Raw genomic sequence first — 23,764 nt, 5'->3', positions numbered from 1 at the left:
CTCTTCCACTGGCCTGCTGGGTGACCTGGGGCATGTCACTTTCCTCCTTGTGCCTCAGTTTCTCCATCTGTAAAATAGGGGTAGAGATCCTGACCTCTTTTGTAAAGTGCTTTGAGATCTAAGGATGAAAAGCACGGAGTAAAAGCTAGGTATTATTATTACTACATTAATAATATGTTGCTTTATAATGGCTTTTACTATTGCATCATGCCATATTTCTTTATAGACTATGTGTTATCTGATTAAAGTTCCATTGATTCACAATTTATGTGGAAGTGTTTTGATCATTATTGTCACAGTTCCTCCCCCACTCTGAACTCTAGGGTACAGATGTGGGGACCTGCATGAAAACCTCCTAAGCTTACTTTTACCAGCTTAGGTTAAAACTTCCCCAAGGTACAAATTAATTTTATCCTTTGACCTTGGAATTTCCACTGACACCACCAAACTTTAACTGGGTTTACTGGGAAACATAGTTTGGACACGTCTTTCCCCCCAAAATCCTCCCAACCCTTGCATCCCACTTCCTGGGGAAGGTTTGGTAAAAATCCTCACTAATTTGCATAGGTGACCACAGACCCAAACCCTTGGATCTTAGAACAATGAAAAAGCATTCAGTTTTCTTACAAGAAGACTTTTAATAGAAGTAAAGGAATCACCTCTGTAAATTCAGGATGGTAGATACCTTACAGGGTAATTAGATTCAAAACATAGAGAATCCCTCTAGGCAAAACCTTAAGTTACAAAAAAGACACACAGACAGGGATAGTCATTCTATTCAGCACAGTTCTTTTCTCAGCCATTTAAAGAAATCATAATCTAACACATACCTAGCTAGATTACTTACTAAAAGTTCTAAGACTCCATTCCTGTTCTGTCCCTGGCAAAAGCAGCATACAGACAGACACAGACCCTTTGTTTCTCTCCCTCCTCCCAGCTTTTGAAAGTATCTTGTCTCCTCATTGGTCATTTTGGTCAGGTGCCAGTGACGTTACCTTTAGCTTCTTAACCCTTTACAGGTGAGAGGATTTTTCCTCTGGCCAGGAGGGATTTTAAAGGGGTTTACCCTTCCCTTTATATTTATGACAATTATTATCAGTGTAGTTATTAGAAGGGTTACTCCAGTCAAATCAATTACATGTAGAGGTTTATGCAGCATAGGAATACTGGAACAGACTAGTGCTAGCTTGATTAGATGGATCCCCTGCCTCTAGCAGTGGCCTTCACCTCTTTTCATATCTGAGCTGAAAAATCTCTCTCTTCAGTGCTGTCCCACTCTGCTATTATTTATGGCATTGTGTTATTAACTCTGTAAAGCATTTCAGGATGCTGTTTGTGTACCAAATAAAGTTGTATTGTACTTCAAAGATGTTAAGGGATTGCTGAGATCTGTGAACTCTGTGTGTGTGTGTGTGTGTGTGTGTGTGTGTGTATATATATATATATATATATATATATATATATATATATATATATATATGGAATATTTTTTGCTCTGAGAGAGCTTATGACTCATGGGCCAACAGGTGTAAATTGACAATGCTGGACTGAAGTAAAAGTTAATAGATTGCAAACTCTTTCGAGTAGGGGCTCTCTTTTCTTTTAATTTCAGTAGGTAAAAAACAGTTTTACTTTTTTCCCTCACTGGAAAACAGGAAGGGGAGAAGAAAGAGTGAGAAAGTGTTCCCAGGGGAGAAAAGGAAAAAGTGATTTTTTTTTCAAATTAAAACAAAACAAAGTTTTTGTTTTGAATTTTTCCATTCAAGGATTGATATGTCTGCCCTCTACCACTCTGTCTGTCAGGACTGACTTTTTCACAATAGCCAGATCCACTACTTCTAGCCATTTCCCATTAATAGCCATATGTACAACCCACCACACATATGCTTTTTCTCTTAGGTCTTCTCTACACAGTTCTTTAATTCACACCAGAAGGGTGTCAATTTTAGTCCCCACTAGTGTGTCATGCACTAACTGATCTACGTGGACCCTAGTGGCATATACTAAAAGTTCCCACATTAACATAGGCTTGTCTAGAACAGGGCTACGGTAATGCACACTAGAGAATTTCGGTGCATGCCAGCAGGGCACACACAAGCCAGTTAGCACGCAGCATGCTAGTGCAGACTAAAATTTACCCCTCTGACGTGGACTAAAGCACCGTGTAGACAAGCACTTAGTGTATGTTTCATACTCCAGATGTATCTGGGGTCTGTTAGTGTCTTTGACTAGCTCTCTATGACTTTCCCTAGTTCAAAGGAATCTGAAGACTCTACTGTTTCACATTCTTTCCTCTGTTTTTCTTTTGAATAGAGAGTGTAGATTTTGCTTGAACACAGGGTGTATTTTTCTCAAGCTCTTCTTTCTTGAGTTCCCAGTCTTCATCTGTCTGGTCCAGTTGAATCCCTTTCAATCCTGCCACCAAACGGTAGTCCCTGCACTCCACCTCAGCTCTACAGAAGAAAGAAAAAACATTGCCTTAACCATTGCACACTGCACAGTCCGACCACGCTTGTAGGACTGCTGTGGACTTTCCATTCAATGAAACAGACTAAAACATTGCAAACTGGTCATACACAAAAATTCAGTTAAAAATAATGAGCCTAAGCCTCTTCATTTCCACTCTTTCTGCTATTGCTTATTATGTAGAATTAGAGATGGTTCAGAACCAAAACACCAGATCAGAACAGCAAGAAAATCTGAAGAAGTTTCAGTCCCAATCTAACTTTGCAGCTGGTGGTGTCTCTAAAGTGGTCTGAACCAAACCCTAATTTAACAACCCTAAACTTAATTTTGCATCCAAATCCAAATCTGAACTTGGCAACTCAAGCCCACATCTTCCTAGAAATATATTATTCTGCTTTATTCAACTCTGCAACTCTGCATAACACTGCAACTCTAATGCAACTCTGTATAACATTGTGGGATACAGTTTGCATGAAAGATGCTATAAAAATAAAGCTGTGTTGTAGAAGTTCACATTTTAAGCTAGAAAATTAAAGAAAAATTACCATAGTGTGCAAGCAGGATCTGTGGCATTTCTTACATTTAGCTTTATTGTGCTGTCATGAACATCAGTCCTTCTACAAGAAGATTTAAACATTTATTTTATTTCTGTGCATTGCTCTTTGGATGAAAGTACACATATCCATGAGTAACACTGATACTCATGAAGAGAATATTCTTGCCATGTACATTCCTCATTAATCAGGTGATTAATTAGGAAGAGAAACATATCCACTTGTTTTATTTTGTTCAACTATTCAAAGTTGTGTGTATATGGGATGCAGACACAGGGTAGTGCATATGTCAACCAGACTCCAATAGCCAAACTTGGCAAGGAGAGTGGTTCTTCTGGGACAAAACTTCTGTACATCTTCAAGAATGAGGGCCAATAGTTGTAATGTTCAAAATGGAGGTAAGACTATTGTATCTGATATAATTGTCCTGGCAATCACAATAACTGAGGCTACTGAAGAGCTACCTCTACCCTGCAGGAAGTATCTGTTAAGTTCCTGAGAGTTTAGACCTGATGGTTAAACCATTAATCCATCTTTAAGAAAAGGATTGATGATTTTCCATGGACAAAGCCTAGATACATAACAAAAGACTGAGAATAATAAGGGCCAACTCCTGACATTTGCTGATGATTACAGCTCTCCTTGATTTCAAGAGGTACTGTGGATTCTGGACATCATTCTGGATGGGGCCCCATCAGGGTTGATAGAAGACAACTTGACCATGAAGGGGCCTCCTAGAACAGCAAATATGGCTTCAACATTAAGCACTCTGAAAATGAGATGGATACACACTAGAGAGCCAGGTTCTCTGCTTCCTTGCACCTTGGTTAGCCGTTGGCACCGGTGCAAAGTGGGTGTAAAAGAACCCAAGATGGGGAATTTCTGCTGCAGACCAAAACTGATGTAAATTGTGTTTTTATTGTTCTTGAAAAAACTCCAGGCCTCTGACACAAGCATTGTTTTTAACTCTGTACACCACTCTCCACACGACAGGCAAATATCAGGGAGTGACACTGAGCCTCGGTAACAGAATACATCTCACATTTACATGCCTGGTATAGCAGGAACAATTCCATTGAAGTATATATATTAAGCCATGTTTTGAATGTGTGACTTACAGAGAGAAGGGCAGTGCATCTCTTGCCCAGATTCTAACACAGCACTGCATGAAGACCTTTGACCTCTGGGACAGAACTTGTGTACATCTTAAACAATGGGAAGCAACAGTTGTAATGTTCCCAAAGCTCTAATTTTCCCCCATCTGCTGTCAGTTTCCTGGCATTCCTAAGAGGCGAGGCAGTTGTTGGCTTTTGGGTAAATTCATTGTGGCAGTCAAAAAAGAGAGGCCTGAACTCAGATGATAAGATCTTGACCATTCTGGGGATCTCCAGGTTTTGCTTCTTGTGCACAGCAATGCTAAGGGTTTTCTATATGGCATTCTCTGCTAGCTTCTATCCTAGGAACAAAGCATAGCGAGCATTCACAGCTGTCAGCTGATTTTCAAGGTCTCCCATCCTCAGGTTGGTGGCCTGTTTATATGTCATTTACCATGTCAGAATTGGAGATTTCAGCCCCCTTTCTTCATCCACCTACACCTGAGAATCTCCAAGCTGATAGCCTGGTGGTGCCTTATGCCTGTGTTTTTATCCTTAGTCAACAGCATCCCTTTCTTCTGTGACATCTACAAAATGCAGTGTAATTATTCTGTTCCCAGTCTCTCCAAAAATAACACTATGAAAGACTTGATCTTGGAGACAGATTTGTTTTTCTTTTCCGTGGCACTGGATTTCCTGTGGCTTTTGCCACATTCATCATTTCTCCCCTCCTCCTCGTCTTCTCTCTGGAGTCACACCTGGCACATGCAAAACAGGTAAGCCAGTTTCAGGAGCCGCAGCACAAAGGCCCACATTCAAGAAGTGAAAAGCATAATGTCTTTCTGTAATGGGGTGTGGACCCCCACTGGCCCTGCAAGAGATGGGTTAAGTCAAGAGGGCCCAATCAGCTAATTAGGCTGCAAACAGGGGAGCTTTAGGCTGGAGGCAGCTAACTAGAGAGAAGCTCACCTGCAAGAGACAGGCAGGGCTGCCACAAAAGACGAGGAAACTGGAAGCAGAGGGGGCAACAGGGGGAAAGATGCAGTCGCTCCCTGTGGGAAAGGAGGAGTGTTTGGGTTGAGTTATTCCCAGGAAGGAGGGAGACTGGCAAATCCAAAGGAGTGCGGAAGGCCAAGAAGTATGGAAGCAGCTCAGGGAAAGGCAGCAAGGTGCAGGGAATGGATCTTAGCTGCTGTGTAGAGGGTCCTTGAGCTGGAACCCGGAGTAGAGGGTGGGCCCATGTCCCCCTGCCAGCCACAGTGGGAGTGGCACTGTGAGGCAGTGAAGCAGAAGACTGCCTGAGATGGCTGGAGAACAGGAACCTAAGGGGAAATCACACTAGTGACCTGGTGTGACGTTATGAGTGTAATATAATATCTCATCGAAAGGTGACATAAGGTCAGAAAGAGTTAATTAACTCACATACTGACCTGACCCATGGAAGAACTTTAAAGACTTGTTAGGAAGATATGTAAATGAATCGAGTTTTGAAATGCAAGCCTGCATTGTTAGAGATAGAAGGGTAGATGTTTGCTCAGGTCTTGTGATTTAAGCAAACAAGTCTTGATTCAAAGATCAAAAAAGGAATATTGATATTTAGGAAGACTCTTGAGTGAAATAGTATTATTGCCTATATGTCTCTTAGAAGGTTGTGGTAACCTGTATCTGAACTGTTTAATGGATAAATTACCCTGTGCTAATTGCCATGATGTTTAGGAGAAGGAAAGTTAAGCCTATCGTTTTCTCTGGCCAAAAGGCTGCTAGAAATGTATAAAAACCCTGGGACACGATTCTTCTTCATCTCAGATCTGCTTTGGGTTTCAAGAAGGGGAAACCCTGAGCCATAAGGATTGAGATCCCCAGTCACTGACTGGAGTCACCCTGACTATGGACATTGGACTATAACCTGTGGACTATTTCTAAAAAGAATTTTGGCAACTACAGACTCCTCTCTGTTATGTATCTGAACCTCAAGAATTGAATTCAAGTCTGTCTGTATATTGATCTTTTAACCAACACTCTTTTCTTTTTAAATAAATTTTAGTTTAGTTAATAAGAATTGGCTATAAGAGTGTATTTTGGGTAAAATCTAAGTTATCATTTAACTTGGGTCTGGGGCTTGGTCCTTTGGGATCAGGAGAACCTTTTCTTGTATATGATAAGATTTTCAGTAATCATTATCCTATCTGACACGTGTGCCTGGATGGAGGCCTGAGGCTGGGGACTTTAAGGGAACTGCATTATTTGGACTTCTGAGTAACCAGGGAGGTGCTATAGAAGCTCTTTTGTGCTGGGTTGTTAAACCTAAGTATTGGAATATCCGCCAGCGTTTGGGGTTTGTCTGCCCCGTTCTGTTTGCAGTTCACCCTGATTGAGTGACCTCAGCTGGCTCCCACGGGCCGCATCGTCACACCTGAGTCAGGGAGAGAACGCTGCGGTTCCTGAGAGCAAGAGAGGGAGCAGAGGACAAACTGATGGGTTGTGAATTGGAAAGTAAATTTCTCTTTTAAAATATGTATTTAATCAAAAATCTAGGCCTGGGTTTTCCTCTCACACCGGTGAAATGTAGCTGGTTCTCAGGACTTGCATTAAAACTGCCTGGGGTCTGCTTCAGCTGCCTGGCTGTCTCACGAAACTGGAGCTGAAGCTGCAGTTGCTGTTGTCACCCCATACTCCAGCTTAAGAGGGTGAATGTTACATCACCAGAGAAGGCCTTGGTACTCATCAGCTCCATTATCTGTCCTTAATCACCAGCATGTGATCTAGCCAAAGGGTTTTATTTTTAAAAACATTTTGTTTCAGAATTGTTTTTGCCATCGTAACATGTTTTATTTGTCGGAAGGCTCCTGGATGTTACATGATATATTACTTTGCTTCATAACTCATGTTAATGTGCTTTGACTATTAATAATGGTGTTGTTTATTACAAATTTTACTCCGGTAAACTGAATTAAATATGGAGTGCCTTGCTTTCATTTACACTAAGTCCCCTTTACACCACTCTGGAGTGGAAAGGGCCCTTAGTGTACCTGAAAATCGGATCAGAAAGTTTGGCAGCTAGTTTCACAACATGGAACCTGCACTATTGGAACAGACCAGCGGTCTGCGACAGCCAGATACATATCCTCCCTTTAGTAGTGTATCACTGGCTCTTCATCTCATTTTGGGATACAATTTGGGTGAAATCAGCTATTCCAAATATAGTTGTGTTTGGATCTCTGAGATCTAACTAAGCTAGTAAAGTCATAGAAATTTTTTTGCTCAGATCCCAGTTAGAATCATGGCCCATTTCCAGCAGCTAGTGTAAATCGACATAACTCCATTGAAGTCAACACTAACTTTCACCAGCTGAGCATCTGACCTCCTGTTCTAGAAGAGCTTACATAAAATTTGCATGTGCATAATTTGCATGTGCAGTAACCACAGTTCCACAAGGAAACACAAATGGTCAACAAACCAAACATACAAATGGCCCGTTCGGTCAGTTGAGTGTGGAAATCACATGTGTAATTCTAAATGATAGCTTTTAACAGCGTAAAAGATTTGTATTCCAAAAGGTGAGAAACAGTGAAAACTTTCAATATTACATAATAGTATACTGACTTGACAGATCTGGCTAAATTTGAATGGGTACGTTTTCATTTGACTATTAAGCAGGAAAAAATTAAGCACATGTGCTCTAATTTCATAGTTACGTGTAGTTAGCGCAATGGTGGTGGTGTACATGTTTCTTGAACATATTATTTTTTGCCTGCAATTAGAAGTAGAACTGTTTTTATTCTGAATAAAGAATTTCTTTGATTTATCCCTTCTTTTGCAAATTATTTGTGAACTAATCCTGATTTCTACCAGAGTAACTGTTATTTCTAATTAACCAGTTAGCTTGGATGAACACTGTTCTGCCAAAGGGCTGTTCACTTTACCTATTCAGTGGTCATGCTGTCAATTCGTCACCTAAATCACACTGTGTTCCTTCAGCTTCCTCAATGGATGTCTGAGGCTTTTAAAAAATAAAACTAGCAAATGGTGAAGAGTGAATAACAAGTAGTCCTCTTTATGCACGAATACCCCCTTTTTGCATGTGAATATGGGTAGTCATATGACGAACAACCAATCCCCCCAAATATCTGTGGGAACACAATCCCAGTGGCATGAATGTTTGTGAAGAGTGAAGGAAAAGAGGCCCTGGCTACCCATTCAGAATTCAAAGACTTGCTTGTGAGAAGAAGCCTTACAGATGCAATGATAAATGCCTGAGGTACTTATGAGACAATAGAGCCAGTTGGAACATTTTCCACAAAATGATTTTTCACTGGAAATTTGAAAAGAGACGAAACTTCGACATCTCAAAAGTCTTTGCAGAATTGAATTGTAACTCTTTGGCCAGCTCCGTACTTGAGTTAACTCTCCCTTCTACCTTCCAAGGCAGCAGCTGGGATTTCTTGGGTTTAGACCCAGAAAGCTGGAACCCCAGGGGTGGCAGGTTTGTAGAAATTTTGGTGGTGCCCAGAACCCGCCCCCCCAAACTCTGCCCCCCACCTGCCTAAGGCTCTAGGAGGGAGTTTGGGTGCTGGGTGTAGGCTTTGGGCTGGGACAGGGGGTGGGGGTGCAGGAGGGGCTGAGGGGGGCAGGCTCTGGAAGGGAGTTTGAGTGGGGGAGGGGGTCTGGGGTGCAGGCTCTGGGATGGAGTTTGGGTGCTGGGTGTAGGCTCCGGGCTGGGGCAGGGGGTGGGGGTGCAGGAGGGGATGAGAGGTGCAGGCTCTGGGATGGAGTTTAGGTGTAGGCTCTGGGCTAGGGCAAGGGGTGGGGGCGCAGGAGGGGGTGAGGGGTGCAGGCTCTGGGACGGCGTTTGGGTGCAGGCTCGGGGGTGGGGGTGTAGGAGGGGGTGAGGGGTGCAGGCTCTGAGAGGGAGTTTGGGGGGTGGCGGGGGTGCAGGTTCTGGGAGGGAGTTTGGGGATAGGAAGGGGTGAGGGCTGTGGATGAGAGGTTTGGGGTGTGAGAGGGGGCTCACGGCTGGGGCAGAGGATTAGGGTGCGGCGGGATGAGGGCTCTGGGGCGTTGGAGAGGCTCAGGGCTAGGGCGGAAGGGCAGGGAAAGGGCAACCTGCCCTGCCATGAGTGAAAGGGGTGCACTAGGACCCTGCGGCAGCAGTTGATGCGGGCAGCCAGCAGAGCAAAGTCAGCGTGAGCTGCAGGCGCTGGGGCCAGGGGAGGCGAGCGGGGGCAGCAAGTGGGGGCTGGGGGAGGTGGGGGGCGGCGGCAGGCGGGGCCGGGGGAGAGACCCAGCCCCAGACCTTGGTGGAGCCGGGCCCTGAACGCTGCTGGAGCCCGGGCACCACGAGTGTATATAACTGGCCGCCCCTGGCTGGAACGGGTCTGTGCAAATTGTGCAGCCTGGAGTGTTCTGTTGTGCTGGAAAAGAAACATAAAACCCCCCCAGTCCTACTCTTCACTCGCAGGGAAACCGGGTAGCAGTGACAGCAGCAAGTGGCGAGAGCCGGTTAGGCTGTTGTCTATTTCTCCCATGGTAGAGCCCGGATACAGCGGTAGCTCGTCAGCCTAGACGTGGGAACTGGGCATATGTCTCCACTGCAATGCAGCCCCCACAGCTGGCCTGTGTCAGCTGATGCGGGCTCAAGCTGCGGGGCTATAAAATTGCAAGGCAGAGGTTTGGACTCAGGGTGGAGACCGGGCTTTGGGACGCTCCCTCTCTCGGGAACCCAGACTGTGGGCTCCATCCTGAGCCTGGACGTCTACATTGCAATTTAGTTGCCCTACATTGCAATGTAATTGCCCTGCAAGCCCGCGTCAGCTGACACAGGGAAGCTGCGGGTGTTTTATTGCAGTGGAGACATACCCAGAGTTTTCTGAAGAGCTCAGCTCCCCTGTAAGCACCTCTGTGAAGCGGCCCGATTTTCACGAGGGCTTGGTACCCAGAAGCTCCTGTTTATTCTCTCTTGAAAATCTGGCCACTTCATTTCAGAGCTTAAGTAGTCATTGAACATTTAAAATTCAAGCCACTTATTTATGTGCCTTAAGGGGAGCTCCTGGGTGCTTAGCTCTTTTGGAGACCTGGACCTATAGCCAGAACACTTTGAAAAGATGGAAAATGATGAAGTGCTGTTCAGAGGCAGCAAGCCACTTAAGATAATTGGCTCTGTGGATTCACTGAAATCAACAAAGTTCTTTCCATTTGCTCACGCTGGTCCAGAAGCCCAGCAGAAAGCCTAAGCACATTTATATGCCACTTAAACCCTAGGGCTTACATAGGGTTTAGGTTGAAATGCAAGTCGTGCATAGGCCATTGCGTAGGCCCTCTGTACAGGAGTGAATTTCACCTTCACTGGCTTCCACTTCATTTACTGCGGCTGTTTGCAGAACTCTGTCAATACTCACATTTCTAAGAACTTCACGCAGTCTTTGTGTCCGTAGATTTCTGCAATCCTTTTCGGAGTGTCCCCATAGAGATCTGCTGTATCGATGGCGGCATGCAAAAAATGAAGAGTCCTTAGAACGCCCAGTCTTCCTGACTCAGCAGCAAAATGAGCTGGAGTCCAACCCACGTCAGTTCTCAAGCAAAGGCGAGCGCCATGCTGCACAAGTAGCTTTACCATCTCCGATTGTCCTTGTAGATAAGCAGAAAACACAGGGAGAAAAAAAATGGTTCAAAGGTGAAATATTCAAGATGTTCTATAAACTATATGGCAGTGTAAAGAATCTGTGTCCACAGACAAGCAGTGCTGCAGTGACGTCACCAGCTCAACGGCACATACTTAGGAACTCCGGTTCCAACACACACAAGCCTCTACCACTTGTGCCGATGCTCTGATAGCTGAACTAGTGTTGGTCTTTTACCCTCTGTAGATAGAAAATAGCCACAATCAGCTGATTAGGTCTGACCTTCCATCCAGACAATGGTACTGAGGTTCATAGCCACACATATGGTATACCGTATATTACATACTCCCTCTAGTTAGGCAGCGCTTGACCTCAAGCATCTGGGCTACAGGAATTCAAATCTCAGCAGCTGGACGTCATCCGCTATGAATGCAGTGCCAAGTGTACGAGCTTCAGCTGGGGACCAAGATGGCCATGGGTTATGGCTGTGGATTGGTCATAGCCGCGTTTCCAGCACTTGCAAATCTGAGTCCTGTGATTTTCGTTTTAGGGTCGGGATATTTTTTAAAAATCATTAGGGACTCACATGAGCATAATTAAAATCTATATGTTTAATAACTTTTTAAAAATAACCAGAGCCCCAGTCTCTTTGTCCAGACCTCATGGCCTGGGAGATGGATAAGCCAATCGGGGTACCAAAAAAGACCCTCAGCAAAGAGCTTTAGGGTATCTCTACACAGGGATAAACGAACCATGGCACAGCCGTGGCTGGCCTGGGTCAACTGTGAGGCTAAAAATAGCAGTGGAGACATTCAGATTCGGGCTGGAGCTTGGGCTCTGGAACCCAGCAAGGAGGGAGGGTCTTGGAGTCCATGCTCCAGCCCAAGTCCAACCAGCTGCACTGCTCTGTTAACATCACAGCACAAGCCCCGGCACCCTGAGCCAGTTGATCTCAGCTCTGAGATTCGCTGACACATTTTTTTTCTGCTGTGTAAACATACCCTTTGAGACTTACCTTCTGAAAGAAAAGGAGTACTTCTTTTTGCGAATACAGACTAACACGGCTGTTACTCTGAAACCTTCTGAAAGGACGCCCACGTTCTATAGCCTTACCTGGAGATACACACACGGTTTTGATCAGCTCAGTAGAACAAACACAGCAGCCCAGATAAGTAAAACACCAAGTTCAGAATTCACCCATAATAGCCCTTAGATACCACCTCTGTGCCATGTTAACTTGCCTCCCAGTCGGGACCCTGCTCAACTGCAGAATATTTAACCACACACCACAGTATTGTAGTCATTGACTCTTTATATTTCACTGAGCCTTCATCCATCCCAGGTGACATTAGTCAATCACAGAAGAAACTACATCTCTCAGCAATATCCTCTGCAGCTGTGATCATGGGAAGAAAGAAACTGCAGAGAGTTTCACTCAATTCCTAGAATTCCCTAAAGGCTGACCAGAAAGCAGTGCAGAGAGATGCTACACAAAGACAGACAAGCGAGAGGAAGAGAAAAAAGTGAAATGGAGAGGAAACAGGGCACTGAAAGGCAACAAGGAAGGCAAAAAGACATTGCAGACAGGTTATGGGGGACAAAAGTGCAAGTCTGCGAAGCCTACCAAATATGGATCTAGCATAGAGATAAATACTTAGGTCCTTACTCGTTATACCATTGATTCCAAAGGGAGTTTTGCCAGACTGAAGGCTGAGTAAGAACAGAGTAAAGACCTCAGAATTTGACTCACAGATTTTTTTAGTTTGGGGAGGGAGGGAGGCTTGGGTGGGAGTTGGAAAGATACAGATTTTTCTGTGCAAAAACCTGTCCTTCCAGCTTGTTCTCAGCTTTGTATTCCATCCACGCTTACACATGATTTATTTCCCTGAAATGCTGAGGGAGAGGGAGAAAACCTGGCTGAGTTCAGACATTAATACAAAGCACAGTCCTGGTCTGCACAGAGTGTGAAACTATTCATCCAGGTCAGTACAAAATATTGAGGGAAAATGTACATTTGATATTTATATTTAATGCTTTGAAGAGCTGGATGTATGGTGTTTAGATTTTGTGTGCTGGTTGCAGGGGGTTAGCATTGTGTATACTATTGTGACACAATACAATACACAATGGCTCGGAGCCTCTATTGAAGTCAATGGAGCTATACCACTTTACATTAGCTGAGAACCAGCCCAATATCAATAACTTAACTCATACCTTTTATACCCAACTATCATTAACCTACCACAGTGTGATATATGGCTTTGTTTCCCACCCTTCATTTAACCTTTCATCACTTGTCCTCCTCAGCCACCCCCAATCCCAGGGTTTCATATCATCACATCTTCTAATTTAGGTCCCAATCCTGCAGTGTACTGAGCATCCCCGGCAAGGTGCTGGGTGCCCTCATTCCCTGCTGAAGTTAATGGGAGTTGCGGGCACTAGGTAACTGCAGGAGATGCTCAGCAACTTGCAGCATCCGGCCCTTAGAATGTAAGTGTAACGCTGATGCTCCAGGGTGGGTTGTCAGCAGCAGGGATCAGACCTCTGGATCTTAATACATAAGGATCTACTGCCTGAGCTAAAAGACCCAGCTCTCGGAGCCAAGGAGGTAGCAATAGAGTTTACCAGTCTCTAGCTGCTCTAGCCACCACTAGAGGGGAACAGAGTCCCACGTGGAGTAGGCATCGCTTACATAAACTAGAGAAAAGGAGTACTTGTGGCACCTTAGAGACGAACCAATTTCTAAGGTGCCACAAGTACTCCTTTTCTTTTTGCGAATACAGACTAACACGGCTGCTACTCTGAAACCTGTCATAAACTAGAGACCACACTGATGGATGCCGCTGCCAGCTGGCACTCTCTGCACATCACTTGTAAGGCTCTTAGGCACGTAATTAGGGAGTTACCAGCAGAGAGAAAACTCATTACATGTCTTACAAAGGGATATCACATGAACTGGGACCGAGGGTGCTTCGAGCAACCCAAACTTGTCACTGCTTTTGTGCAGCATATTTTTAGTGCACACCAATTAATGTACGTTTAATCTTAACACCCCTTGCATAAGTCTTTGTTAGCACTTCCCCAAGCTTCCTAACTTTTATAAGGGCCAAGGGTCACTGATCCAAGGGCCACTGAAGTCAAGGGAAGCCTTTTACCTGGATTTCAAAGGGCTTTAGATCAGGCTCATAGCTCCCGTAATAAGATAATTATTTATTCTGAATGTGTGGTATTTCATTTCATCCCTTCTGGGAACAACATCTCAGGGGAAAGTCCAGCGGCAATGAAAAATGAATTAATAATGATTGAAACAACAAAAGTCACCGAATAAGGTAAGAATTTCTTTGTCCTTCTATAGGATCCTCAAGGATCTCAAAGCTCTTTACAAATGTTAATGCATTATAATGCGGTTCTACCCCAAAGGATGGCAAAGTGATTCAAATGGTAGTGAGATGGTCTGTTTCTTGTGTCTCAGTGCCCTACAGACCACATGTACTTGGTGAATAAAATGTGTTCAGGATTTAAGCCAGGGGTGGGCAAACTTTTTGGCCCGAGGGCCACATCGGGGTTGCAAAACTGTACAGAGGGCCGGGTAGGGAAGGCTGTGCCAAACAGCCTGGCCCCCACCCCCATCCGCCCCCTCCCACCTCCCACCCCCGACTGCCCTCATCAGAACCCCTGACCCATCCAACCCCCCGCTGCTCCTTGTCTCCTGATCACCCCTCCTGGGACCCCCCGCCCCTAACTGCCCCCCTGGGACCTCCCCCTTATCCAACCCTCCCCACTCCCTGACTGCCCTGGTCCCTGTCCACACCCCTGCCCCCTCACAGGCCCTCTGGAACTCCCATGCCTATCCAACCCCCCCTGTTCCCCATCCCCTGACTGTCCCCCGCAGAATCCCCAACCCATCCAACCCCCACCCCCCTGCTCCCGGTTCCTTGACTGTCCCCAGGACTCCCTGCCCCTTATCCAAACGCCCCCCACCTCCCGGCTCCCTTACCATGCTGCTCAGAGTGGCAGGAGCCAGAGCGCTGCCAACGCGGCAGCTTCGCTGTGGGGCAGGACAGTCCTATGGGCCGGATGTGGCCTGCGGGCCATAGTTTGCCCACCTCTGGTTTAAGCCAATCTCTAACTATTAGAGATCAGCATGAGACAGATGTGGGGGGCAGATTATCCCACATCTGCCTACTGAGAGGTTCTTTCACTTTCCTCTGAAGCATCTGGTACTGGTCACTGTCAGAGACAGAATACTAGACTAGATGGACTTTGGTGATTTCAGTTCCGGTGCAAGTAAAATGATGTTTGTTTCCCCCCTCACTAATTGCCCTGGAAATTCAACCTGGGATCTGAGGGTCAAGCTGGATTCTTTCTTTCTCATGCACTATCACCTAAGATTCTGCAGGCTAAATTAAGCTCTCAGTGACCCCCATACAAACCATTTTCTTTAAAATTAAGTCCTTTGTTACATCCGCACAGTTCCACCCACTGCCTTCTAGGGGTCGGACCTGGTTGAACCTTAATAAATAGTTCTGATGCTAAAACACCAAACGTCAGCTGCAGGCAGGATCTGGTCCTGCATTGCTGATTTGAAAGATTCAACACTAAAAATAAAGGTGGGAGGATTTTAAACCACTGTGTAGTTACCGTGCTCAATCTGTTTTTCCTAAATGCCAATTGTGTCTACACATTGATTCCCCCTTCACACAGGTGTAAATCAGGAATAACTCCACTCAAGTCAATGCAGCTATTCCAGTGTTTCAGAGTAACAGCCATGTTAGTCTGTATTCGCAATAAGAAAAGGAGTACTAGTGGCACCTTAGAGACTAACCAATTTATTTGAGCATAAGCTTATGCTCAAATAAATTGGTTAGTCTCTAAGGTGCCACTAGTACTCCTTTTCTTATTCCAGTGTGAAATCAAAGTGATGAAAGAAATAGGGCCCTTATATATGCACACAGTGTGTAAAAATTACACATTATCCCTTTAAAATAATCAAACTTCATATAAACAAGAAATGATCATTTGGGGTCCAATCCCACATGTTCTTTAAACAGGCAAAATTCCCTTTTAATTCAATATTTTGTCTGTTTGGGCAAGGACAGCAGAATCAGAACCTCTCAGTGTAATTATCGGTATGCTGCATAACCCCATTAACAGCCTGCACAGCAGTGGTGCTGGAACAATTTGTATAGTGGGGGTGCAGAGTCATTGAACCAAACTGTAAACCCTGTATATGATGGAAACTACTTCAAGCCAGGGGGTGCGGCAGCACCCCCAGCATCCCTAGTTCCAGCACCTCTGCTGCATAGTGTAATATAATAATAAGCTGCACTATCTTATATAACGTCAATGTCAGCATGTACATGGGCTACTGAGTACAGGGCCTCCTTACCTTTAGCAGCAGCCCAGTGCAGTGGTGTCCTGTCATTCCAATCCGTATCTTTGTAATTCACATCAAAAAGCCCTTTTTTCAGAAGCTTATTCACTAAATCGTAATCGCCCAGAGCTACAGCTTCATGAAGCTCTGTCATGTTGCACAGTTCTGACAACCCCTAGTACAAGAACAACAAAACAACAACTTCATGCACATGCTTTATATAGCAGTTTTCAGTAACTGTGGCTCAGAAAAGCCTCCACCCAAGAGACAATTTGAATGGATTAGGCAGTGTCCACACTGAAAATTCAGACATTAACCATCTGTATCAAGATTTTATCGAAGGCCAGAACAAGAAAGGCAGAGAGACAAAAAGAAAGAAAGAAAGAAAATTAACATCCACAGTTAACTGAACCTAAACCAATCACTGATTGCAGTCTGCTGGCGATGTTTGCTAGGTATTTAGTCTCCGAGTTCAGGGAAATCAGTTACAAAGTGTGACTCAATAAATAAATAAAGAAAACCACAGATAAAACCATAGTGCATTTCTCAAAGATGTCGCTGAAGATCTGCCAGCTCACAACACACAATTGGCCTCCAAGTCTGTTGTTACTTATTTACCATGGAAACTGGCTCCTCCCTTGTTAAAGCTGCAGGTTTATTATATAGATTTTTTTTTTTTTAAAGAAAAGACGTTACTGATCAGATATTTCCCATGTTATTCTGGGCAGATCTTGACACACCACACTGCTTATAAAAAAACATAATGCTGTTCTCCCCCAGGGGCACGCTCTGCATGCACAGGCACCGTCCTATGAATCCAGCTGGGTGTGAGGCCCGTGCAATGGGTCCCCCATTGTGTTAGGTGATCGCTTAGTGGCTGCTTTGCTGACAAATTATGTGCATCCCCAGAAAACAAAACTAGCTCTTCTAGGAACACAGGGTATTTCCTCCAGTGATGTACCCAGCTGGAAAGATCATTGCTAAGGAAAGCTCTCCCTTCTTCCAAGTGCAGAATGTAGTACTCATCTCTTACCAACCAGGGAAGCTAGAAGCCAGGCTTGGGATATTGATGTAGGTTTTAGTATAATAGATGCACAGGGTCTATAAGCATAGCCCAAGCTGAAGGGGTAAAGGGATCATCTCCTTTAATGCAAAGGGTGACATTCACCCTCCTAACACAAAGCCTCAAGAGGGAGAAGAGCCAGTTGAGCTGAGTGAGGCAGCTAGTCCAGGCAGGCACAGAAAGAACACGGGCTGGACCGCTCAGATACAATGTGTATCCACCCCCCGCACCACCACCCCCCTTCCACACACATACTTCACAGAGCAAAGCCAGTGGGGAGGAAACCAGTCAGTGGGACAGACCAAGGCAGCTGGGGCATGAGGTAATAGGGGGATGTAAATTGCAAAGTGGGAGATGAGTTGTCAGGGGATCTCTGGCATCAGCCCGAGAAAGAATTGTTGGCCAAAAGGTCCAATTCACTCAGCACTGTTGTACATGGACCACCCCACTGCTGGAAGGGAGCACACACGCTCCTCCACAGCCATAGAAGGATTGGTTCCATGGTCAGAGAACCGACAGAAGGGGCTAATTAGCAGGCCCTTTCAGAGGTCCAGAGAGGCCTGGGCCACTTCCAGCTTTTGAGGCCCCTAGCCATAATAAAAATTTAAAAATGACAACACATGAAAACAAAATAAGGCGCCAAAAAAAGAGTGAGACATAATTTGAATATTTTTTTATTTAACAAATGCTTTTCTAGCCTTTTTCTGTGCAAATGCACTAATTATTGAGGGAAAAGCTAGCTTTTGTGCAGTGCCACAGTGGATATTAAGCATGGCGAGCCCATTCAAACGCTCTTGTCCGACAGTTGGACGGTGATAGTTCTTTACCTGCCTCAACATGTTGAAGGTGCATTCAACTCAAGCCACTGATGCAGGCAAACTGACAAAAATATGCAATACAATTGTGATATTAGGAAACACCCCAGAGAGTCCAAGTTCAAATATTTCTTGAAGCAATTCCTTTGTCTTGCAATCCAATTTAAAGTTCATGGAATATATTCGTCTGAGGAAGATGACCTTGTCACTGAGATCTTTTGAGATTTCTTTGTTGTTGCTGAAATTGTTCAGCTGCAGAAAGTAGATCTTCATTATCAGTCTGTTGAACTGCCAAAGAAGGGTACAAATTAGTTGCAGTGACTCAAACTGATGTGTAAGACCTGATTGAATAGAGTCAATGATGACAAGGAAGACACTGACCCTATAATGCTGCTTGGCATCGGATTTGGTAGGTAAGTTGCGATTGGTGGAGAACTCAGATGAAATGGCAATATTCTGTGCTACTAATTTGGACTCAGTCAGAATCGCATCCCATTGTCATGAATCTGTTGAATCTCATTGATAAGACTTTCAATGTTATCCCTCTCAACATCAAGCGTAGCGTTGCATGCTTCAATTACTAGATTAGTTTGGTGGATCATTGTAAGTAGCTTCATCCACAAAGATGACATCAGAATGCAGTCACATTTGGACATGTGCTTCTGAATAGATTGAAGTTCAGTTTGAGCCTGTGCAGTGAGATTGAGAGATTCAAGCTCATTTAAAGCCTTTCTCACTGAATTCAAATGCTGTGCAACTGGTTGAACACCATCAATCCGTGCAGACCATCTAGTTTTGGACATCCCATGCAGTGAAACAGGAAGATATTGCTTCAGAATTTCCCACCTTTGTGGATGGCTACTGGAGAGTTTGTACATTTGCTGAACAGTTCCAAAGTAAGTAATTGTCTCCTTGCATGATTGAGCACAGTCAACACCTACAAGGTTTAGTGTGTGGTTTCCACAGCTGGAGAAAATACAGTCTGAATTATGCTCACGCAGAACTGCTTGTACACCTTCGTACTTCCCAGCCATATTAGATCCACTGTCATAGGCTTGACCAACGCAGACTTGAAAATCTAACTTAAAACCTTCTAGAACTGCTAGTACTGGAGCAGCAGTTTCTTTTCCAGTTTTTCCCGTGAAATTATCAAACAAAATAAACCTTTCTTCAATTGAAAATTTTGAGCTGTCTACAATCTTAACATATCGAATAACCATAGTAGTCTGTTCCTTGTGAGAACAATCTGGAGTGGCATCGACAATTACTGAAAAATACTTGGCACTTCAAATCTCATCAAGAATTGTTGTTTTTTCGAATGACGCAAATAGCTCAATAAACGCGTTTTGTATGCATGTGGAGAGATAATGGACTTGCATGCGCTTTTGACTCTCTTGCGATTGTTGAACATGTTTAACATGCTCTGATGAAAGGGGGTCATATTTGCTGAGGAGCTCAACTATGCCCAGAAAGTTTCCATTTGCACAATCACCAATACATTGACTGGAACCAAAGAAAGCCAATCCCCACACAGAAAGAAAAAGGATGACATTCAGGATATGCTCAAGAAGTTTTTTCCAGTTATTAGTTTCTGTAGAGAGTTCAGTCAAGAGTAAATTCTCAACTGAACTTTCAGCTTATGCTGCCCTACTGGCTGATTTCCATGCAACATAGTTTTCTTTCTGTGACGTTGAACTCTCATTTGATGGTATTCGGTCTTTCAACTTCCTCCGACCTCTGTTGATGCTCCATCCTGATTGATCAGAGAGAACTGATTCATTTGCAGCACTTTTGTTCAAAATGAAGCAGGGTGCACAGTACAGAGATTGTTTTTCCGTACTCCAGCATAACCAGTCTCCGTACTCCAGCATAACCAGTCTCTAGTCTCTAATGTATTGGTGATCTCACCATTTGGAAGAGTTTTTGTCAGCAGATGAGTAGGGAAAGCATGATTATCAGCATCTCATGGACTCTTACTTGCAATTTCAAAACAACTAATTTGAAGAAAAGATTGCATTTGGGCAGCATTGCTCTTGTCAATAATTCCAATGGCAGTCACAATCAAACCTGTAGTACTCATGAATTGCTCTTGCTGTGTAAGATCTACATCTTTCTATTGCTGTTGAGTTTCTTGATTCTACACAGGATCTTCTGCTGCATCTGTTAGTGCTGGCACATCTCCTTCTCGACTACTGTCCCCATGTTCAGGCATTGGCACTGAAATATCACCTGTTGCAGTTGCGGAGTTTTCATTATCGGTAGCATTGTTTGTTGGGTAAGGTGTGTTTTCCAGTGGTTTGAGAAATGAAGTTATTGGCTTTGAGCTCTTAGCTGCCGCTTCACTCGGTTGTTTTTGCCGTCTTTTGCTTGCACCACTTTCAAATCTCCTCTTCATAGTGATCTATCTGGCCAATATGTAGCCTATCCACACTTGAAATATTCTGCTGTAAATAAATAGCTTATCTACACTTGAAGTCTTCTACTGTAAACATGTACACAAATGCTGAATGGTACACAAATGCTGAAAAGACTTAAAACGAAGGAATACTAATTAAGAACACAAAATGAAACAGTCAGACAGGTTATTATCCTTATCACTGAATCAAAACTCAAGCACTCAAGGTATAATATAACAGGCTGAGCTGAAGACAAAGGGATGACATATATATAGTGAACACAGACACAGATACAGAGAGAGGAATAATGTCCAAAAATTTCAAACATGTGTCCTCATGAAACTCACTGTACAAGATCGTCCTCACAAATTTCAGCTTGAATCTTGGCCTATAGACTATGAAAGCCTATGATGATGGCCAAGCTACCAAGCTAGGGTTCAACCAACCAACCAGTCACCTCTTTTAGCTACCATATGAAGATAATAATGAGGAATTCTCAAACATAAATAATTCCTTAGTCAACTAGACGTAAAACTATAAAGACACTAAAATGTAACAATTCTGTATCTTTCAACATGCACATGATCCAGCACCAGCCACTAGTACTGGTTTGTTTATATAATCATCTTATCTGAGAGGACACATTCATCACAATCTAATCTTGTGCCATCAGAACTGATACCTTTTTATTAATATTTATGAACATTTTTAACTCTTTAATAGGACAAAATCTATATCAGTTAACAAAAAAATTATGTCTTTTACCAAAACACATCTCTTATTTGCTTCAATTTGCAGCTCTAAGCTGAGAGAGTGTGTCACATTTTGGTCCAATAGGGATGCGCATAAAAACAAGTTGCAAAACTTATCAAATGCCAAAAAATTAACAAGTGTCTAAATTTGAGGGCCCCTTTGAGCTTGAGGCCCAGGCCAAATAGCCCTCCTGCCTCCCCCCTCCCCCGCCCCCGATTGGCCCTGCTAATTAGAGAGGCGAGGTGTGTGAGGTAATGTCTTATATAGGCTAATGGTCTTTCTGATAACAATCCCTGATATGAGCAGACTTTCACAGCTCAGCCGAGCTTTGCACCAACTGAAAGGGACAGGGAAAAGGTGACAGGGTAAAACCAAAGTCAACAAGATTAGGCCCCATATCCCCACTTCACCCTTACCCTGTGACCCCCATGGATCATATGGGGGGCTGTGTATTTTGGGGGGGTTCTCAGCTCACTGTCGTGTCCCCCCCCCCAACTGCCAGTGAAGGGTTACCCAGCTGTTCACATCTGGCCAGAGCATCTGGAATCTTAGCTCCCAGCTAAGATGAGGGTGCAGGGGGAAATCAGGCTGGGGGCATCTTGGAGGGTCTCTGGGTCACAACAGGCCACCAAGGTTTACAAATGGGTCCTGAGCTCAAAAAGATTGAGAACCACTTCTTTAATGGCCCTTGCTGTCTTCTGTGTTTCAGAAGCGACCAGAACCTTGTCAGAGCAGTGTGTATTTATATAGCTAGGCTGCGCATGTTGTAGAAAGTGAGTCAACACAGTTATTTGGACTCCACTGTATCCATGTGGTTCCTTCATATGATGTCTGATGCCCCAGTTTCCCCATATATAAAATGGGGATAATGATACTGACCGCCTTTGTAAAATACTTTGAGAACTACTGATGAAAAGTGCGAGATAAAATCTAAGTTTTTAGGGTGCATCTAAAAAAAAGTCATATGTTGTTGCCATAGGAAGTCACAAAAGTGTCATTAGTTTCAGGTTTCAGAATAGCAGCCGTGTTAGTCTGTATCCGCAAAAAGAAAAGGAGCACTTGTGCCACCTTAGCTCACATAAATTTGTTAGTCTCTAAGGTGCCACAAGTGCTCCTTTTCTTTTCATTGGTTTCAGGGTTTCCGCAGCACTGATGTCACATGTATTGTATTCCCCTCCCCCACCTCTCCAACCCTGCTATTGTCCTTGCTGAACCTGTTTCTTGAATAAACACAAGTCTCCAGGGCTGACCTTTTACAGACATTAAATTCTACCATACAAACTATATGCTCTGTTGGATATCCAACCCTCATTTAGGACTACAGCTGGTAAGAAAAACAGGGGGGAGTGGAAAGAAAAGGAGTACTTGTGGCACCTTAGAGACTAACCAATTTAGAATCCTGAAAATGTTTACAAACTTCATTCTCGCTTTCAAGCAAAAATGTCTTTCAGATTTCAGCCAGCTTTCTGTGCAGTTCACACCTAGTGATATTCACACATGCGTTGGGCAGCCACATCCTCTCCCACCCTCCAGGGAAGCAGTCTCAGAAATCTGTGAAGTTCACCCTGTGGAGCTCCCGCTCTCCCCTTCTCACATGCCAAACCCCCTGGCGTGAAGTGGTTTCCATCATATGCAGGGTTTGCAGTTTGGTTCAGTGTTCCAGCACCCCTGCAGCTGAGAGCAGAATTTGGCTCAAAGTCACTCTCACAAGGAGCTTTCAGTGTCAGAGCTAGATCCTACTCATGTATCTGGTACAATTTGTATGGGGGGGAGGGGTGCTGAGCATCATTGAACCAAACTGTAAATCCTGTATATCAGAGGTTCTCAAACTTTGGTCCGTGGACCAGCAGTGATCTGCGAGCTCCATTCAGGTGGTGCGCGGATAGTTCCCTCTAAGGTGCGCACCTGGGCGGCCACACACGAGAGAATGAAGGGCCACCCACCCAATTAGTGGCGCCGCGCAGGCACGGCTCCACTCTTTAGGTGCCTGGACCCTGGAGAAGACGCACATGTAAGGTGAGGTGGCGGCCTTGGGGGGAATAGGGGGTAGCTGGGCAGGGGCAGTGGGGTGAGAAGAGGGGGTGGGGGGAATTTGGGACGTGCAGGGCTGCAGCGGCCAGAGAAAGAGGCGACTTTCCCCAGCTCCAGGGCTGTGGCTGCCGGGGGAAAGACGCCCCTCATTCCCAGCCTCAACCCTGTGGCTGCTGTGGTGGAGGAGAGACCCCCTCCTTCCCAGCCCCAGCTCGGGGGCTGCCGCAGCAGGGGACAGAGGGCACGTCCACCACATTAGAAAGGTCAGACTACTGATATTAAAATATGAGTTGTGCGCTCTTATTTGTAGAACAAAAAAAAACCCCGTTCATTATTATTAAGGTTTTTTTGTGTAGGGCTTTTACCCAAACGGCTTTACAATGGCTAGCTAAGGATACAAACAACGCTTGGAAAGCTCATTAAGTGGCCTGCCGAGACCCTCAGCAATTTTCAAGTGAGCTGCGGAAAAAAAAGTTCGAGAACCACTGCTGTGTACGATGGAAACCACGTCAAGCCAGGGGGGGTGGCAGCCCCCCTGGTCCCAGCACCTGTGCTCAGCTGCCCTGGTGCCACTGGGGCTGATGGCAGCACTGGATCCCTT

General features: G+C 44.5%; 2 protein-coding genes across 3 annotated transcripts in view; one reads left to right on the top strand and one right to left on the bottom strand.

The window, feature by feature from the left end:
* Positions 1-970: 970 nt before the first annotated feature.
* Positions 971-17,190, bottom strand: ANKRD66 (ankyrin repeat domain 66). Of its 2 annotated transcripts, XM_037893476.2 has the most exons (4): positions 16,518-17,190; positions 16,121-16,280; positions 10,510-10,738; positions 971-2,453 (listed from the first exon to the last, which is right to left on the bottom strand). In XM_037893476.2, the coding sequence occupies exons 2-4, from the start codon at positions 16,257-16,259 to the stop codon at positions 2,273-2,275; spliced, it is 549 nt and encodes a 182-aa protein (XP_037749404.1). In that variant the 5' UTR covers positions 16,260-16,280; positions 16,518-17,190; the 3' UTR covers positions 971-2,272. The 2 variants fall into 2 exon arrangements, with proteins under 2 accessions (XP_037749404.1, XP_007061763.2); XM_007061701.4 differs by having other exon boundaries at positions 16,121-17,188.
* The window catches only part of PLA2G7 (phospholipase A2 group VII), a 47,862-nt gene continuing 36,706 nt past the window's right edge, over positions 12,609-23,764 (top strand). Inside the window, exon 1 of the mRNA XM_043542174.1 lies at positions 12,609-12,713. The gene's annotated coding sequence lies outside the window, so the exon portion shown is untranslated. The remainder of the gene's footprint in view (positions 12,714-23,764) is intronic.

This window comes from Chelonia mydas, chromosome 3 (genome assembly GCF_015237465.2).
Source record: "Chelonia mydas isolate rCheMyd1 chromosome 3, rCheMyd1.pri.v2, whole genome shotgun sequence".
NCBI classification, from domain to species: Eukaryota; Metazoa; Chordata; order Testudines; family Cheloniidae; genus Chelonia; species Chelonia mydas.
Note: the sequence above shows the minus strand (reverse complement) of the source record. Positions and strands in the feature narration are given on the sequence as shown.

Coding starts and splice junctions, on each gene's coding strand:
- ANKRD66 (XM_037893476.2), bottom strand. CDS start 16,259: ATGACAGAGCTTCATGAAGCTGTAGCTCTGGGCGATTACGATTTAGTG. Junction 10,739..16,120: donor GCACTGGGCTGCTGCTAAAG/GTAAGGAGGCCC, acceptor CTTATCTACAAG/GACAATCGGAGATGGTAAAG. Junction 2,454..10,509: donor TGCGTGAAGTTCTTAGAAAT/GTGAGTATTGAC, acceptor TTTCTTCTGTAG/AGCTGAGGTGGAGTGCAGGG.